Below are 16,635 nucleotides of genomic sequence, written 5' to 3'. Positions count from 1 at the left end.
GATGTGCAAATGTTGTCCACTTTAAACTTGATTGGCAAGAAACCAAGGACTCTATCTCACAGTTTTTATATATAATTTTGTCAGTTCTTTTTGGCAACTTAGAACTAGTCGCCTTGTATCATAGAGTTATGTATACAATTATTTCATCTTTCCTTAAGGACTAGATGCATATATATTTCACAGTTCACCCTCAGGTTTAGCACAGTTACTGACTGAAGCAAATACTTGAAATATATATGTGCTTACAAAGTGAATGAATATCTTTGGGGAGGTCAGCAGTTTTGCCCCTTTCCATCCATAAATGAATGGCAGAGTGAAGGAACAAAGATAAGAATATCATGTTTCAAAACACCTGGGTATTGAGATCCCATGTCATTCAAAGACAAGGACTCCAGCTACATTATGGTTATAACAAGTCCATTCTAGTCACAAACTACAAGGTTTTCGAATCTGGGAAGGCTGGGCAGAAACTGAATGGTAAACCCGGTCTATGTAATCCAAGAGATAAGCAAAACTTCTGGTAGCTGTCCAAAGCATCATTTCTAATACAAGTCTTTCAGCCACTAGGAGCAAAGTATTTAGAAGGCTCTGCTGACTTAACTGCTTGAATCTAGCCTTTTCTGCTACCCCACATACTTCCTCTTCATGTCTTCTGAACCTTGGACTAAGGATCGTGTCTCTTCATCCTTTCCTTGACAAAGGCCTTTCCCTAGTATCTCGAAAACCTTCTTGCCTTGCTTCAATGCTTAAGGGGGTGACTTCATAGAGCACCACAACAAGACCACTGGCCTATAACACTAGTTCTCATAGAACTTAGAAGAACAGTTCTAAGTTGTTTCTAAGAACAACAGTGACCACAAAATTAGTTTTTAACAGCTTATTTCTCATTATTATCCTGAAGAAAGTTATTTGGTAAGTACCTATCTGACAGTATTATTTCATTTTTTGTTCACAAATTGGAAACAGCATTCCAAAAATACAAACTGAGCTCAAAGTAGAGTACTAGGGGATCAAAAGCAGCAAAGACATACAAATACCAGGAGCATAGTCACATAGGAGGGCCAGAAACTAGGAATTGTAAAAAAACTACTAGTTCAAAATAAATCATGCATGTAAGGCATCCATCCTTTTCAATGATATAGCAATAGGGTGGCTTAAAAAAAAATAGTCGTTAAACAACGATTTTTTTACCCAGTTTCTAAGCCTGATAACTTTGTACCTTGACATCCTAGGGCTTCATTCCACAGATCACTAACTTTCACATAACACCCATCTCTTCTTCCTTCATCTCTTCATTGATCAAACCTACTCTTGATTTCCTTACCTTGGCCAGCCATTTCATCTTCTGCCAATGGCTTGTGCATTGCAAATTATCCAAGTGAAGAGTAGGACATCCTACCATTCTAAAGTAGTTACTTTTTAAAGCTAATTTCAATATACCCTCAGTGATTATAAGATTTATGAACAATAGCATGATTTTGTCAACTAAACACTCCCTGTTCATAAATCCAAAATTATATATTTTTAAATCTCTCCAGTCTCCATTTTAATGATTATTTTTTGTTATTTCCTGCTTGTTTTTCAATCTACTATGTTAGAATCAGGGGCTTTATATTCTTCTTCTTCATGTCCCTATCGTCTGGTATTCAGCTTGGTGCATAATAGTTTCTAAAATATTGACTACAACTAAACCTCTGACATGACCTTCTGTCGTATAAATCTAATTATAGGTTGATAATTAATACCATAGAGCCTATAATTTTGTTATATTTCGAATGATGTATTTTGTTTGCTTGCTTTTCTCTAAATGCAATGCCTAATGCTTCTGCATATTTAAATTGCTTGGCATTTTACCATACTTGGTAACTTACAGATTTGATACCATATTCTTTTCCCCTAGGCAATTGTACATAAGTTAAATAAGAATAACGATGGATAAAAATAACAGCTCCAGCACTGGAGGTCAAAGAAATGTCACTTTATAATCACTATTTTTGTCTTGATGTTATATCAAATGTCTACCACAAACAGAAAATTCTCTTAGTCATATGATGATTTTATTTTAACATGCAACAGTAAATTTTCCAGGGAAACCTTGATAAAAATGTATTGAAGGTCTAAATAAGTGGGAAATGATTTTTCTCACATCTGTAAGCTCATTAATGCCCTAAGTTATGTTACGTTGTGTTATATTATATTATGCATATATTATATTAAGAACTCTTTCTTTCTTTTGTCTTTCTCAACATTTCAGAAACCTGTGTCAGGGGGAGGATGCAGCAAATGGGTAGCAATGAGAAAATTAGTCTATAATAAGTTCCAGCCTCATGCTCCCCTGTAAAAAGCAGGTTGCTGAACAGACGTAAATAAGTGTTCTTCTGGATTAAAAGACTGTATCTTTAATTTGTTTAAGTGAAAACCACATACTTCAGCCCTTGCCACAGGTACCAAACTAGGAAATATCTAAACCATACATATTTAAATGTAATATGAAGTACATCATAAGTGAGATGGACTCTGTGGTTTATGAGGAAACAGCTCATTTACATACCAAAGCATCTCTCAGAATCGTAAATTCCGTATGCTTTTGACAGCTTGACTTCAGGCACAGAGATGTGGAGATGTTTGATGTTTAGAGAGCATAACTTGTACAGAGAGAAGCAGGACTTTATTCATTACACATTTGCCAAGGATATTCTTTTTAACTTCCTTTGAAGATGGAAAATACTATCTTTTTAGACCAGAAAGTTCATCTATCTCTGCTTAACCCTCACTTGGGGCAATACATGTTCCTGTGACACTCAAATAAGCATGTCCTATCAGAAATTATTCATGGTACTCATATTTTTCAGAGAAAATGGGAATTGGGGAAAGCAAAACTTAACTTGGCTGGATTTTCCTAGGAAAGAGTTGAAGAGTTGAAGAGAAACTAAGCTCGGTAAACTTGGAATTATTGTATTATGTTAATGCATGGTTTCCAGATGAAGGTTTTTCTCTAATTTGCTCTTTTTAAATGTGTTACTTTAAATAATCTGCATTTTTAAAATATATTAAGGATTTTTCCAAAGGGTTTCTTTTTATTTGACAGAAGAAAAAAAAGAATAATGATTTCAATTCCATAACTGTAAAACCAAAAGCTTAACTGGAAAACTTAACCATCTATGTGTGCATTCTCTTTTCAAATTGATATATTCAAACCAAAGGTCAATATAGATCACTTTAAAATTGCTTATTGCACCATTTTGTGTTTCTCTCATATTAAATATTGTTAACTGATTAAAAATTAATGCAAACAGCATTGAAGTATTTAAGTCTCTAAGGATTCCTAAGGCTTTAGAATAATAGCTGAATAGGCTCAATTCATTTTTGCATTGTAAAGGCAGCACGGTTTTTAAATTATAGTCACAATGATGACCAAAAACAAATAGGAAAAAATTAAGAAGCATTTAAGCTGACAAGCAGAACATCTTCCATGGGTATGTGTGCTTAAATGTGGCAGAAAAAAAAAGTCACTATTACGAAAAATAACAAAAGCTGCAACAGAAAGCTTCTTAATGGAACCTACCAAAGGTTGACACTAAAAAGATACATTTTCTGTTCACTTTCACTGTAGATTTTGCATTGTGGAGGTTTGCACAATTTTAAAATCTATATTTGAACATAACTTGCCAAGAAGCATGATCTTGCAAAAAGTTGAAAACATTCTTCTGGCCATATTACTGGGTCCCTCCAATGAGGGCCCTCATGCCCACCCCACCCAGACATAGTATGGTTAAGTAGTGAACTGGTGCTTAAACCCGGATTTCTGACCGAAACTCCACACACCTTGCACTCTATCACACTGCCTTTCATTATTTAAACACCGCCTTCTCTTGGCTCTGTACTACTTTCCCTCTCTGATTTTCAATGAATTATGTCACCCACTGGTTTTCACAGTCTGCTTTTCTTCCTTTTTTTAAATTCAACTTGAACAGGAAAGAAGATTGAGAAGTTTTAGAATCAGACTGATCAGGTTTCTGTAATATCTGCCTCTTAGCCTTTTAGAGTTTGTGATATTTTAAAAAGATGTACATGTAAGACTTGGTTCTTAATATCCTGTCAATAAATATGATATTCCTGATGAGAGCATTTTTTTAAACTATTTTTCGTTGCCTCACATTGACTTATTAGGTTTCTAATTTCTTTTCAGGTTGTACCACCTCAAAAACGATCTGTTACTAATTAAGATGTCTAATTAATGTCACTAATAATTTTAAGAACTTAAATGAAATTAACCTCCAAATCCTCACATTATAACAGATATATATATATATATATTTTTTTTTAAATCACTATTTCCTTTTCTGCTGTTACAAGTGTCATGCACATTTCTGGATCCCTCTGTATAATATAAGCATATTTGAAAATTGGAGATTGTTCCTTTTGTTGCATTTTTCTTGTTTCTTTTTTTCTTTCTTTCTTTCTTTCTTCTTTCTTTCTTTCTTTCTTTTTTCTTTCTTTCTTTCTTTCTTTCTTTCTTTCTTTCTTTCTTTCTTTCTTCTTTCCTCTTTGGTTTTGAATCAGAATAGTTCTAGCTATCATTTTAATTGTTGATTCAGTTCTGTGTTATATTTTGCCAAGAGTTGGCTTTTTTGTGGCTTCTAGACTTTTATCAATGGGTCTTTGCTTTGTCCTCTAGTGCTCCATAAAAGAGAAGAAGAAGGAGAAGAAGAAGAAGAAGAAGAAGAAGAAGAAGAAGAAGAAGAAGAAAAGAAAGAAAGAAAAAAAAGAAAGAAAGAAAGAAAGAAAGAAAGAAAGAAAGAAAGAGAAAGATCCTCTCTTTAAACAACCTGTGTACAAGTCTTTTCACTTGTGTGTGCCTCTTATTATCATGGTCCTTCTCCAATTATACTGTCTTGTCAATGTCAATTTTTAAAATGTGTTCAAGGAACTAAAAATTATATTCTATATGTGGTGTATTCCTTTTCTTGAACAGAAGAACATAATTTGTAACTAATTAGGGCTTGAACCTAGTACTTCATCCTTTTCCTCCTGCCCTCAACCCAAGTCATCTCAACTTGGGCTAGAATAGCCACTCTTGGTTTTGGCAATATAAACACAAATATGTAGGCTGGATCTCCTCCTTCTCTTAATTTCACCATCTGTTGCTCTAGGTGACATAACTTGTGTGCATAGTTAATTAGTCTGGCTGTGAATTCTTGATCTTTTTTCTTGAGAGCAACAATTGGTGCTCATGTGCTCTGCAGTCTGTTGAAGCAGCACATTGTATAAAATAAATTACCATTTTTGTTCTAAATTTCGGATATCAAATCCTTCCACAGGTTTGTTACAGAAGCAGTAAGACACGGTTGAGCTAATAGTGAGGAAACAATTTCCTACAGGGTAAGATAAACCTCCTGAATTCTAAAGTTACATAATAGTTTAGAAGTTGACAGTTTGACCTAACTTCTAATTTTTTTAGAAAAGAATTTCCCTTGACTAAGTGTTCTAGTAAGTTACAAGTTAATTATATATAGGAACTCTATCAACTTGAATCTATTACCAGAAATTTGTACTTTCCTATATTTTAGAGGTCCTTGGACCCAGAAAACATAGTTATATAGATGTTATTATAAAGCACAATTTGACTGTATATTAGTTACCCTGCCATTTTGGAAAAATAACCTATTTTATCAGCTTTTTAAAAAGTCTCTCTTTTCAACAAAGCTATTAAGAATTAACTATAGTTAAAAGAATTGACTATACATTGTTATCAAAATGACTCCAAAGATATTTTTGCCTAGTGCTATATGTTGTGCTGAAATTGGTCATGGCAACTTCACATGAAACTCATAGGGGGAGGTAACTTTGGCACTTGTCTAGAAATAACAGCCTCTGGAAAGAAGGTAGAAGGCTATTTATAGTCCTAAACCCCTAGTACTCTTTGAGTTTGGTCCAGTCTGTAGCCTGATCAAATCTATTCAATCCAACATGGGCCAAACCAGAACAGCAGCCTAGCATAGACCCCCATTAATCTCTGAAGCAACACCAGGCTATTAGTCTCACACAGCAAGAAGAAGTATTCAACATGACTCAGGTTAGAGATTTAGATGTGAATCCTAGCTATCCTATATACAGCCCTGTGAATTTAGGCCAATCCCTAACCTAAATCTCAGTTTCCTATTCTATAAATATCAAAGGTAAATGTATCTATCTCATTCAGTTGTCTTGATCATATAACAAACTTCATACAGTGCTTGACATTCAATGTCAACATATATGAATTGTTATTATAATTGTCATTAAAATTATCTTTGTTAATTCATCAGGGCCAGAATCAAACCTGTTGTTTCTCTAAAATCCTTTGGCTTTCGACTTTGTCCTACTTCTTTTTTTTTTTCAAAGATTTTTATTTTTTATTATTCATGAGAGACACAGAGAAAGACGGAGACACAGGCAGAGGGAGAGACAGGCTCCTTGTGGGGAGCCCAATGTGGGACTCGATCCCAGGACCTTGGGATCACAACCTGAGCCAAAGACAGATGCTCCACATAGATGGTAATCTATGTAAAGAACTTGTTAAGATTTATTGATGTGTCCTGTGTTATAGTTGAATAAGCACTGAGAGAAACCATAGGAGACAAGAATTATATCTTCAAACTTCCTCTAACTATCAGTGACCATGGGAGAGTCATTTAATCTGCATGAGCCTCAGTTTTCCAAAAATTGAGGTCAGGACAGTGAACTAGAGCTCTCTAAAGGGCTACTCTAGCTCTACCTTTCATAATTGCTGGGCAGCATTTGTTTGCTTTGTGATAAATGGATGGGAAGAGTAATCAGGAGATGTCACAGGCTATTGATGCAATACTTACTTTTCCATCATGTGTCCAAAAGTGGTGGCAAAGGAAACACAGCATATGAGAGGAAAGACTATTGCAGGCTAAAGGAATAACACGTACCAAAGTTCTATACAAAAACACACTCCTTACTTTCCTTAGCCAGAAAGAAGGCTATTGTGGCTGGGATAAAAAAACCCCGTGAATCATGAAGACAAAATGAAAAGCATGTAGGAGAGAGGTGTGCAAGAAGCTCTGGATAAGCTCAGAGAATGACTGAAGTGCTAACCTTAAAAATTCAGCTCTTAGTTGGCAGCCTAATTTTCATTTGAGAAATATGATTAATAAATCATTCCAAAAAAGGAAAAAAGTACATAATTGATGTTCAGATGACATAGATCCTATGAACTGCAAAGGCCAGGGAGCAGGAAATGATCATCACTAGATGGTGTTTTTACACTTTATCACTAATTCAGTGATTTTTCTGGGAGACTTCAGGAGGTCTTCCAAGAATCCTTTAAATGCTCCATGGGGAGACGACAGAAACAAAAGTTCTATTTCATAATCAAGAATTCTCCTGCAAGAAAAGTTTTATGAATCAAGTGCAAAGTACTACAGAGAATAATCCACAAGCAAACCAAACACACTTTGGTCAAGTGACCTCCTGAATCGGCTAGATGTCCACACCCCATCCACAGGCAAGGAAACACATGCGTAGGTAACTTACTAATTGTGTAGGGCTAAGCAAGCATTTGTTATAGATAGCTCTCTTTAAGACAAACCAAAGACCACATGACATAGAATATCTAAGGAATAGGAAAAAATGCTATTTATATTTAGTTAGCAAATTCTGAACTAAAATTGGTAGAGTAAATCTGATATCCTCTTACGGAAAAGAAAAAAAAAAACACCAACTAGATCTAAGGGAGCTGGCTTCTAATCTTGGTAATGCCATAGTCTCAAGCAAGTCACCAAATATCTGAGTTACAGTTTCTATTTCTGCAAAATGGAGATAATAATGCCGACTTAATTGAATTGTATGAGGTTGAAATAAGTAAATAACACAAAGTCCTGAGCAAAATACCTGATACACAGAAACCTCTCAGTATTTGTTTTTATCAATTTGGGGTGCCAGACTAAATTTATCAGTAGAAGGTACAGTAAGACATTTCTCCTTATAAATATTGACTGAAAATCTCCAACTCTGAAATCACTGTGTGTCCATATGAATGTCTACACAAAGAGCCAAAACCACACGTTCTGGTTTTCAGTTGTCTAATTAAAAACAAACCAGAGCAGCATTCAACTTGCAAGCTGATGAGAGCACCACCTGTCTGATTTTCTTACAGCTGTCAGAGGCAAATATTAGATCCACCTCCCAGATTTTTACCCCAACTAGAACTGGATTGTGTCTGTATTCAAAATGGGTTAGTTGTTTTAAAGGGCCCTTTCCTTCTAAGAAATACATATCTTTTATATTTACATATGTTTTTCATATTTATATACAGGTGAAACGATTGCAACCGTGATCAAATCATTAAAAATTATGTTTTAGTGATGGCACAAACCTTTTCAGAAGAAGCACTGAAACAAAATATTTGCTTTAACAGAAAGATCGAGTTCTTCTATATATATAGAGGTCAAAGAGACATGGGTGTGGGAAAAGAATCAGAATTCGAATTGCTTTAGTTTAAAATCAACTGATCTACACTTTGTGCATTTCCAAACCTTGCCTCTGTATATCTACCCATAGTAAATAGATACAAATTTTGTGGGAGCACTTGCATCTTAAATCTTATGGACATGTGTGTGCATATTTATACACTGAGGTTGGAAAGGAAAAACGAATTTAAGATCTCCATTTCAAAATGTCATAAGGCAAAAATGCTGAAAATCGTTTGTCTACATTGAAACATTAAATGCAATATTTTAGGTTCATTGTGGTCTCTATCCTTGCAAGTCTTGTAATTTTTGCAAGGTAAGATAGCAGCCACAACATGACATGACCATCGCTATTTATAGAGGTGCGGGCGACAACTGGTACCAGTGGGGCCTCGGGCATAGCACAGAAGAGTTTCCCCATGCAAAATGTCACAGAAACCCCCCTCTCTCCCCCAACACACACATCTGTCAGCCTCTCAGCTTCCAAATCCACTTCTCCAATCCCATATAGACTCATTGATCAAGGCAAGTATCGAAAAGCAACATTTAAGCCGGCAACTTGACAGTCAAGGTCACTGTCTGTCGATTGCCACCTGTTTTCCCTAATGGTAGCAGTACCTTCAGCAGTGATCTCAGTCATGGTGGTTGGAGAAAGGAAAAGGCAGGCGAAAAGTTCCCGTCAAGTGGCACCTTTGAGGAATACTTTAGAATTCGAGAACTCTGATTAGGGGGCTCTGGGTGAAAAACCTGAGGGCTCTTCGTTTTCCTGGCTGTTTCTGCTGGCCCTTTGTTGTCCTGTTGAACTCCGTCTCTTCTCTGCAGAGTTCTCCCCCTGGAAACAACCTGAGCCCTTTCCAAGCCACACTTGTGGCTCAGTCAGAAATATCAGCTTCGAACAAAAATAGCCTCATCTCCCTGGGACTCTTCAGCACTTTTTTTTTTTTTTTTGGCACTCTAGGGGAACACACACACACACACACACATCCACACACAAGCTCTCCAGCCCCAAAGAAAGGGGGAGGGGGGAGAACAACAAAATAACTAAAAGTACTGTCTAAGCCTCCGCAGTTTTCCTAAGATAATTACAGATCTTGGGGGTCTATGTCAGAAAACATGAAATAAAGACTTGAAAGTAATCTTATCTGTGATAGCTCAGATTTATTCTTAGTGCCCTTAATGCTTAGAACATTCCTCTTCCCTTATTTGGTGTAGGGAGGGTCCTGTAATGTCTACCAGAGGCAAAGGGGAGGAGAGTCTTCAGTCATTTTCTCCAGGTGGATTCCCTATTGGTCTACATCCACTTAGCAAGTGTAGTTATTTATACAGGGCCACACTTCAAGTTGCAACTATTAAGGCTTCCTTATAGGGGATTAAGGTTTTCCAAACCCTGGCCAGTAAGAAATAGGTAATGTGAAGTTAGAGTGACCCTTGGGAACTGATGAATACTGAATTTTTTAATTCTCTCTCATACCTTTGTGAACACAAAATATCTGAACTTATCTATGCAGTAAAAAAAAGGGAATGTGACCTAAAGTTTAAGATCTACAGCCAACACTGCAGTAAGAGGTTTCAACTTTTCCCTACCTCAACTTCAAGAAAATAAAAGACAAAGGATCATAGCGGCTAACAATTAACCAACCCTGATGATTAGCATTTCACCTTCCCACTGCCAGACAGGTGTTAATGAGCAGAGAAATATTCAATAGTTGGTAGTAGGAAGGGGAAGGACAATCAAAGGGCATGGAGAATCACAAACTGCAGCCAGTCTGAACAATCAAGGGGTGACTACACTTTTTTTTTTTTTTTTATTCTCATACTCAACCTAGTAAATGTTTGTAGTTTCAACTTTTAGCCTTGACTTGCTGCTTTTGGTTGTCACAATCCCTTGGATGTGAATGGTACTTCCGAGATCACAAGGCAATGTATGTTGTTTTAATTTTGAGGACTCCAAAGAAAGCCCTGACAGCTATTTCCATAGGAAATGACACATCTTCCCACAGCAGCACTTTAGTATTTCCTGCCTCAATTCCTCCCACCATAGGTGGTGTTCGCATACTTGCAGAATAAGGAAGTTAAGCCATTTTAACTCACAAAGAGGAAATAATCCCAGGTAACATCCACAGTTTTATAAACCTCAAACGAGGCCTAGAGGCTTTGGACTACAAGTCTGCTACCTTTCCCATGTGATGAGACTTTGTGGCAGGCTCTATCATCTGCAGCTATTGGGGAACACTACAGATGAGGTCACCTGCAGATGGAAAAGATGCAAACTCCTGACAAGCCCCTTCCTGGAGCACTGGGTTGGTGCCTCTAAGAAGAGTTGGAGGTAGCTTAAAAGCAGAGTTCTCTTCACTACGCCTCCAAAGGTATCGCCATTCAATATAGTCACAGTGCTTCCAAATTTAAGAAAACATAGTGCTTCCCAATTTCACTTCTCAGTCAGTCACTCTCACTGTGGTTAACTGGAAAAATGACAATAGATAATCCTGTTTGTAATTCATTAAGAATTTACATGGGTCAGGGCCTAAGCAAAATTAGCTAGCTTGGAGCAGGAATAAATCACAATTACAAACTCCTACTTAATAAGAAGTTGAAATAAGAATATAGAGCAAGAATACTAAGTTCCTAGTGATTGATGTTGCTCTTAAATCCCCCATCACTAATTTCGTGCCATACATACTAGAAGAAGAAAAAAAGAGTTAAAAAAAAAAAAGTACTCTAGCGAATAAACATGTTTGTAAGATAATAACTTTCTAAATCTCTCTGTTGGATGAGTTGATGAATCTTATTAGACATTAAGAAACTGGTAGATTTCTCATTTTGAAAAGTTATTACAACTTTCAAGTTATGTGAAGCCAAATTAATGAGAGCTATCTTTGAGTTTCAAGTGGAACTCTCTGAAGCTTTCCAAAATCAAGCAACTGGCATTTTCCTAAAGGTAATATACCCCATTCTTCAGGACACTCAAAGAATAAAATATTACAAGCAACATATCTGCCTTTCTTTAACTTTTTTTTTTGTCTTTCTTCATTTGTAAAAGATTTCATTTTAAAGAAATCTTACCAATCTGCTGGGATCCTTTTTTTTTAAAATATTTATTTATTTATTTGAGAGAGAGAGAGAGAGCCTATAGTTGCGGGGCAGGGGGTGCAGAATCCTGAAGCAGACTCTCCTCTGAGCATGCAGAGCCAGATGTAGAGTCGATCTCACAACCCTGAGATCAAGACCTGAGCCAAAATCAGGAGTCAGCTGCTTAACCAACTGAGCCACCCAGGAGCCCCTCACTGAGCTCTTCCAACATGACCTAAAGAGCGGTGGCTCTCTCTTCTCAGTAATAGCTTCTTGGATTGGTGGGTAGACATGTTAATGATTGAATTGCTGTCTCTGATGCATTATTAACTGACAGGTCTTTATAAGTCAATCGTAAGCCATGAAATTTTGTTCTCCTACAAAATGTTCCATTTAGACCAAACTGCTTCTCCACCTTCATTATACTGGTCATTGCTCCTTGTGATTTTTTTTTTCTTTTTAGATTTTATTTATTCATTCATGAGAGACACACACAGAGGCAGAGACATAGGCAGAGGGAGAAGGAGGCTCCCCTTGGGGAGCCCAATGAGGAACTCGATCTCAGGACCCTGGGGTCACACCCTAAGCCGAAGGCAGATGCTCAACCACTGAGCCACCCAGGGACCCCTGTCCCTTGTGATCTTCACTCAGTATTCTAAATATTCAAGTTAGTAGACAAAAACTATTCTTCTTTAGATCAATGTTTTTTTTTAAAAAATCTGGCTGCTCTTGTCAGCTCTTGCATAAACTAAGAATCAGTAAGACATAAAACATATATTGCATTTGGCCATGAACGAGATATTTTGATTGAATTTCAGAATGCAAAATGATCCAGGAGACAACCAGAGAAGATTTGATGATTTTTGGCTTCCACCGAAAAAATCATAAAATGCAACAAAGTGAAACTTTCAAAAAATCATATTAAGACCATACTACGTTATCTTGTTCTGTGCTACTATTTGTGTTTCATGAAGTAGTGTGGGAATAATTGAGAGAAAATGGTTTATTTACTACCAGTTACCTATTTCTCAAGGGATGGAGATATTTGAGAAAAAGCAGTCTTCAGGATTACTTCTCAAGATCTTCTATTTCTTAATTTATGGATATGAAGAGCTTATATGTGAATAACCTATACATGAATTGGTGCCAAATAAAAAATAGGGGATCCCTGGGTGGCTCAGTGGTTGAGCGTCTGCCTTCAGCCCAGGGCGTGACCCTGGAGTCCCGGGATCAAGTCCCACATCGGGCTCCCTGCATGGAGCCTGCTCCTCCCTCTGCCTGTGTCTCTGCCTCTGTCTCTCTCTCTCTCTCTCTGTGTCTCTCATGAATAAATAAATAAAATATTTTAAAAATAAATACATAAATAAATAATAAATAAATAAGTAATAAAAGACTTTGTGCAATATTGTACACTTTTAAAAATATTATACACTTAGCATGTAAGTAAATCTGTGGGATACCTAATTGGGATCAAAGTGCTTTTAACTTGGATCCCAACATAATCACAAGCATAACTTTTATGTGACTTTAAGTTTTCAGGCTCATTTTAGTTCAAAACAAAGGTAAATAACCAACCAGAATGATTTTTTTAAAAGGGGGGAGAGGAGGTAGGGGATAGAGATCATAACGTAAGAAAGTTCGATATTTGCGCTAAACAAAATGCAAGCTACTGTTTCACTGCCTCAGTTGGAAGTAGCTTATGAGGGGAAATATACAAAAAAGAAATGCTTTACTTTTAGCTTTGTAAGTGAAGAAAACACTTAGCAAAACACAACCTCGATATAGAAAGAATAAATACTGGCTTTTTAAACCTTAGAAGGAAGAAATATAAAGGAAATAAGGAACATTGAATGTGAACTTGAGAACCATTTGATTATATTTGCTTTCATCTGACCTTGAAATCCCATCACATGACCTAGAAATTCCTCTGAAGCCCTCACTTGATAAACTTAATCTTCAGAATCACAAGAAAAGCCTCAATTGGACTATTAGTCCATTGATCTTACTTCATCTCAGCACTGCTGTTCACTTCATTTTAAATTATTTTGTGTTCTCATTGTGTCATGGAAAATCTCATTCCATCCTCATGATTTCCTTTAAATGGCCTGTGCTCATTTCTTTAACCAAAGGTTGAAAGTCTTTCCATAGGTTTGGCTTACCATCTAATTATTTACAAACTGTGTAATCCTGCTCGTTTCAAATGACAGAAGTCATTCCAGTGCAATTAAAAACTTTCCTCTCTTTGACTCTGACTCATGAATAGCTGAGTCTCCAATATCAGGCTTATTTCCTCGCATGCATTTGACATTGTCAAACATTCTCTCAGAAATTTGCCTACGTCAATTCAATCTTCAATTAACAAAGGCTGTGGATACCCCTTCCTTCTTGAGGGTTCTATTCTCTGAATTGCTGGCTTCTGTTCACTACCACTTCTTTATAAGGATCTTTATAAGGATCTATGACATCCTGCAGTGGGTGGTCCTGTGGAGTCCATAATTTGGATTACTGTTTTCTCCTCGGCAGTTTATCACATATGACCTGCAATCTGTAGTCCTTGTCGCTATTCAAAAGCAATTTTTCATTTATACTTTTTAAGTTCCTTATAAAAGCTTAAGTAACTCTTTTTATAAAAGATAATATCTGCTGATTAGTTCTTCGATACAAATTTCTCTTCCCCTAAAAATAATTTAAGTGAGCATTTCCATTTGCTAACTTGGGTAAAATACACATCATCCCCTTGATTTGATTTTTACATTTTGATGTTTTTGCATTATTAACAATGTAATCTGTCATATCTGGTTTATCATTATTGCATGCTAACTAGATCCACTCACTTTCTGAACTTAGCTATAAATAAGGAAATAGCATGTATTCATTATTCCATGCTCAATAAACACATATATTATCTCTTTACTCTGCCCTCACACTAAGCTAGGTTCTAGTGATAAGACACCAAGATGAGTAAGACAAGGGTTTTGTCTTCAAGGTGCTCAAGGTCTAGTAAGAGAATGAAAAAGATACGTTAAACATTATAATGCAATGTGATAAGTTCTAGAGTACAGTGAACCCATTGGCATAGAACAGGAGCTTTAATGCAATAGGAAAGACTTAAAAAGGGAAGGAAATGCTGTCTTGATGTGTAAAATTATTTAAACAAATAGTAGATTAGGGACATACATCTCAAGTAGAGAGATAACTAAGAAAAACAACTCAGAAAAAATTATAAAGGTTTACATATAATGAAAAAGTCCAATAAGATTTGGTCACAGGATACTTGGAAGGAAGCTACAGAAGAAATGAGACTGAAAAGTGAGATACTTAAGTGTCTTACAAGCCATGCTAAGGTGTTTGGACTTAATTTTAGTTTAGAATGACATTGAAGTGTTTTAAGCAAAAATATAAAATGATCAAATTTATGGTTTAGAAATACTGGTTTCAGCAACAAAGTGATCATCACAGTTTCCTTAAGATAACTTCAGGGAGCCTTAGAAATAGAAGCCAGATTACAGAATGTGGGCAAATGAGAGATCATAACATAAAATGAGAACCCAAAACATGCTTCAAGGAAGCTTATGTGAAAAGCATAAGAGTGAGCTAATCAACAATTAGAGAGAGATAGAGCATTAAGTAGGAGGTATTTTTTTGAAGATCAAAGAGTCTTGATCATGTTTATTCTCTAAGGAAAGGGATACAGGAAAGAGAGAGGAAAGATTAATGATATGGGAGAGAGAAAGGACAAGGAACATAGAGAAAGCTTTAAGCAGATGGAAGGGTAAAATTAGAGCTCATGTGGAGAGTTTTTTTACAGAGAAAACAAAATCTTAGGGAAGCAAAAAGAATTAAGTTTGGGAGAAACATAGACAAGTTTGGTGAAAGGGAAGAAGTAGAGGAATTGATGCCCAAGGGCATTATTTTCTCTAGGAGTCAATGTCATCTGCTGAGAAATGAAGGGCTAGAGGTTAAAGTGACAGCTTAAAGAGAATTTGAATGGTTTCAAAAAGCTGAAGAGACAAAGAGAGGCAGCTTCTTAAGAACTGCAAAGTTCTACTGAGAAGTCTGCTGGGCTTAGAGATCATAGTTTTTAGCAACAAATCCAGATTCATATCAGTTAGAGTCATAAAAGAGATAAAAGCAAAATGAAGCCTAAATACACTTCTTAAATAAAATTACATCAGACTCACAGTCCAAGGAGGTGCTCTAGATTAGTGAACAGGTCGTCTTCATGGGGCTATTTAGAAATTCAGGAAGATGGCAGCTCTGTCATCCTTACATGGCTTCCCACACCATGTCATTCTGGTCATTACCTCTCTAGCCAACAAAATGGCAAAAGGCTTCAAGGCTGTCTGGGTCAAGCCTGGAAGTGACAGGGAACACTGCTGCTTCTCTACCATGGTGAGAACTTGATTCTAGTTCATACTTAACTTGCAAGGGGTAGAGCTGGGGCTGGCAGTGACATCCTACTAAATCCTTCCTGCTAGGAAGGAAATCTCTATTGAGTCCTCCATAGCCATATTTGTTGGACTGAGCATTGGAGCAGAAAAGTAGATGGTTGGACTAAAATCTCTTGGGCAAGTGTGGTCATCAAGAAAAATTTTAGCTAAAGTTCAACCAATGCAAGGATGTGGAAAGAGCAATGCGGAGATGACTGTCTTAGAGAAAATGCATGATCTAAAAGGCTCTTATTTTAAGTAGTGTCTAAGGATTACAGTGCATATTTATAAATCAATCCTTTTGCATTCCGAATGTGGATTACCCTTAACTTCTAAACACGTGAAGAGTTGCAACATACTATGAATATTTATGTGAATGAATAACAAAGACATACCTACCAAGAATTAAAGCATTTCAAGTGACTGGATGTGAGGGCATTTGACTTACATTTTTATAAGCAGTTTTTAAGCGTCTGTTTATCCAAATCTCTTCTCTCTCTCTCTCTCTCTCTCTCTCTGTCTCCTTTTATTTGGGGAGGGGATATACAGCCACCTGAATGTACCCCTGCAGAGTATTTCATCAATTCAAATTAGAGATGTATTTTACAGTTGTCACTGATATATGACTTTGAGAATATGAACTGCTGTATAAATGTTAA

At 36.4% G+C, this 16,635-nt stretch overlaps 1 protein-coding gene across 12 annotated transcripts in view; it reads right to left on the bottom strand.

Annotated features, from left to right (window-relative positions):
• The window catches only part of TRDN (triadin), a 363,753-nt gene extending 354,379 nt beyond the window's left edge, over positions 1-9,374 (bottom strand). For 11 of the 12 annotated variants that reach the window (XR_012002811.1, XM_072765079.1, XM_072765074.1 and 8 more), the window contains exon 1: positions 9,096-9,351. Coding sequence is in view for 11 of the 12 variants with exons in the window: in XM_072765079.1 (XP_072621180.1) it covers positions 9,096-9,117 (22 nt within the window). In the remaining variant the exon portion in view is untranslated. Of the gene's footprint in view, positions 1-9,095 lie in introns of all 12 variants that reach the window. The other variant, XM_072765072.1, reaches the window with a different exon arrangement.
• Between the last annotated feature and the right edge of the window lie 7,261 nt (positions 9,375-16,635).

Source organism: Vulpes vulpes, chromosome 1 (genome assembly GCF_048418805.1).
Source record: "Vulpes vulpes isolate BD-2025 chromosome 1, VulVul3, whole genome shotgun sequence".
In the NCBI taxonomy this organism is placed as follows: Eukaryota; Metazoa; Chordata; class Mammalia; order Carnivora; family Canidae; genus Vulpes; species Vulpes vulpes.
The sequence above is the reverse complement of the archived record's forward strand: the minus strand, read 5'-3'. Positions and strand labels throughout refer to the sequence as shown.